This window comes from Pezoporus occidentalis, unplaced genomic scaffold (genome assembly GCF_034315485.1).
Source record: "Pezoporus occidentalis ecotype Australia unplaced genomic scaffold, CSIRO_AGI_Poc_V1 ctg65, whole genome shotgun sequence".
Taxonomy (NCBI): Eukaryota; Metazoa; Chordata; class Aves; order Psittaciformes; family Psittacidae; genus Pezoporus; species Pezoporus occidentalis.
The window spans coordinates 3,110,151-3,112,576 of NW_026915998.1; the positions used below are offsets into that span (position 1 = coordinate 3,110,151).

The 2,426-nt window shown below is 54.2% G+C and overlaps 1 protein-coding gene across 1 annotated transcript; it reads right to left on the minus strand.

The window, feature by feature from the left end:
- Positions 1–1,331: 1,331 nt before the first annotated feature.
- Positions 1,332–2,184, minus strand: LOC134174995 (zinc finger protein 541-like). Its single transcript, XM_062640409.1, has 3 exons — positions 2,078–2,184; positions 1,717–1,792; positions 1,332–1,577 (listed from the first exon to the last, which is right to left on the minus strand). The coding sequence occupies exons 1-3, from the start codon at positions 2,111–2,113 to the stop codon at positions 1,384–1,386; spliced, it is 306 nt and encodes a 101-aa protein (XP_062496393.1). The 5' UTR covers positions 2,114–2,184; the 3' UTR covers positions 1,332–1,383.
- Between the last annotated feature and the right edge of the window lie 242 nt (positions 2,185–2,426).

Here is a 2,426-nt window from a genome sequence, read left to right on the forward strand (position 1 = left end):
GTGCAGGGGTGAGGATTTCAGTGTCAGCGCCACTGCCAGCCCCTGCCCCCAGTAAGAATGGGAAACCCAAAGACTTGAGAGTGATAGAGTTTATTGACTGACGTCCAGGGGCGTAGTACTGATAACCCCAGTACTCACCAATAACGTGTGATGGTATAATAATAATAAATAATAATAACAGCTGGAGGTCAACGTAATACTAATCTTAATAACAAGAATTCTGTCTAACATACAATAATCCTATTACTATCTCCTAAGGTATACCTAAATCCTATCGCTACTAATAACAACAACTAACAATAACAACACCTAAAGGATAATGGAAAACTGAGCTGGACTAACAGGAACGATAGCATCAACAAGAATAACAATAAGAAGAACTAGGGAAATAAGGATGGGAGGGGACCTAAGACTACCAGGAGGCTGCTGCCCTCAGGTGGTATTTCAGTGCTGGTGGAGGAGCTCAGCGCAGGAGTGGGGTGTTTTTTCTGGCGGCGGTGGACCTTGAGATGGGAGTTCCTGCCCCGAGCGGTGTTAAAGAGCCTGGAAATTGGAAAACACGCAGGGATTTGTAATTCCTCTTGACAATTCCACCATCAGCCTCAAGCCAAGCTGCCGAGTTTCTGTTGCTGGGGATTTGGGCAGGTGAGCGTTTAAACAAAGCGCATGGAGGGGGTGGAAGGTGGTTGGGAAGGCATGGGAAGGCCGAGGGGAATCCTGAGCTCCGCCTCCCCACTCAGGAAGTTTCCATTTTAGCCCAAATCAGCTCGTTTCCAGAAGCAGCTAAATCCAGAGTCACCTGTGGCATTGGGGGCAGGCAAATCCACTCCCGTCACTGCCGCCGCTGGGCTGGTGTGGAGCCTGGCGCCGGTTCTGCCCCTTTGGTGGTAGGTTCTGATGGGGCAGAACACGGCGCCTCGTCCTGGGGCTGCAAACGGTCTGTAAACCAGAGAGAGTTTATTGCTATATTCCTTCTTGTTCTTTCTCTTCCCAACAGGTGGAGAGCTGAAGGGGAAATGGATCTTCAGATCTCTGGGAAGGGCCCGTGCACATGGGACCGTGTTCCATCCAGCACAAACGCAGCTGTCAAGCCGAGCCTGCCCTGGTGAGATCCTCTGAACACCAGTGAGCCCAAATGCTTTAATGGGATGGTGAGGACAGGCAGCTCAGCAGAAAATTGGGGTAATTTTGAGCGGCGGGAGTGGAGTCGCCCTTTGCTGCCCCAGAGTTGCAAGTGGGGAATAACTGAGCACCTTGTGTTCAGGCTCCTCCAGCTCCTCTAGCAGCCTTTTGGTCTTTCCTCCCCTGATCACAACGGTTTTGTGGCCGAGTCTGATCTTCTTCTTCCAGGTAAAATAATATTCCACGCACTGCGCTACGGTCTTAGTTGGAATCTGTTGTGAGCAGAAGAGAAGCAGTCTGTGAGGGCGATGCCGGAGGCAAACCCTGAAGGCACACACGTACAACAAATGCATCCAGCGGCTTTACCTCCTGCTGCAGTTTGTGGAAATCGGTGTTGTGTTTGCGGAAGGCGATGTCAAAGAGCTGCTGCTCCAGGGGGGTCCACGTGTCCATACCTGGGAAGGATCCCCAAGGTGTGAAAGAGGAGATGAGCGCAGGCAGAGAGATGTCAGCACAGCTCCTCGGTGCCCTATTGACATCTCTGCTCCTTCAGAGAGCAGCTGTGCAAGGCCAGAGCCCCACGCTGGAGGTTACCTGTATAATGGTAGCCAGCCAGCGGATGGTCTTGATTTGGCTGGGGACCCCCCTGGCGCAGCAGCTCCAGAGCCTCCTGTGGAAGTGAGTGGAAAAAGACATTGCTCAGCCCGGTCAGCGCTTGGTGAGAGCGCTCCAGGATCTCCTGGGCTGCGGGAAGGTGTGGGAATGATTCCCATGCCGAGGCAGGTCCGTGCTCCACCGGCCCTTAACGCGGCTGTGGCACCGAGAACCGGTCCCTTGAGCTAAGAGCCCAGATTGCAGCGCATGGAGCAGAGACCTGGGAGCGCCTCCAGCTCGCCCCAGGGACACAAAGGCCGTCCCAGAGCGTCGTTAATGACGCCCCAAGAGCCGCTCTTACCAGGACGTTGCCGCGCGCCTCGTGCAGGCAGTGCATTGCACGCTCTAAGGTGGTCTTGGCGCGCGGCACGTCGCTGGACCTCGCTAGGTTGAGGAGCTCGGTCACTGCAAGCAGAGCGGGAAGAGAAAGTCAAGGTTCTGTGCAACCAAGGGGGTGACGGGAGGAACATCTCGGGGGTTCTTTGGAAGAAAAGCGTTAAAGAAACCTCGATCCGGTGTTGAAGGGTCCCAGACGAGCCAGGCTTTGTCCTCTTCCTCCTCCATTGGCAAGCGGGAGGGATCCCGAAACTCTGGGATCTCTGCCTGATACTGGGCGCCGATGTTAATGTGCCTGCAGTAAGGAGAAAGAG

Bases quoted from the DNA above. Each gene is read 5' to 3' on its own strand.
- LOC134174995 (XM_062640409.1), bottom strand. From the start codon at position 2,113: ATGCACTGCCTGCACGAGGCGCGCGGCAACGTCCTG. The intron at 1,793-2,077 runs GTAAGAGCGGCT...TCACTTCCACAG, and splicing joins AGGCGCGCGGCAACGTCCTG to GAGGCTCTGGAGCTGCTGCG. The intron at 1,578-1,716 runs GTAACCTCCAGC...GATCCTTCCCAG, and splicing joins GGCTGGCTACCATTATACAG to GTATGGACACGTGGACCCCC.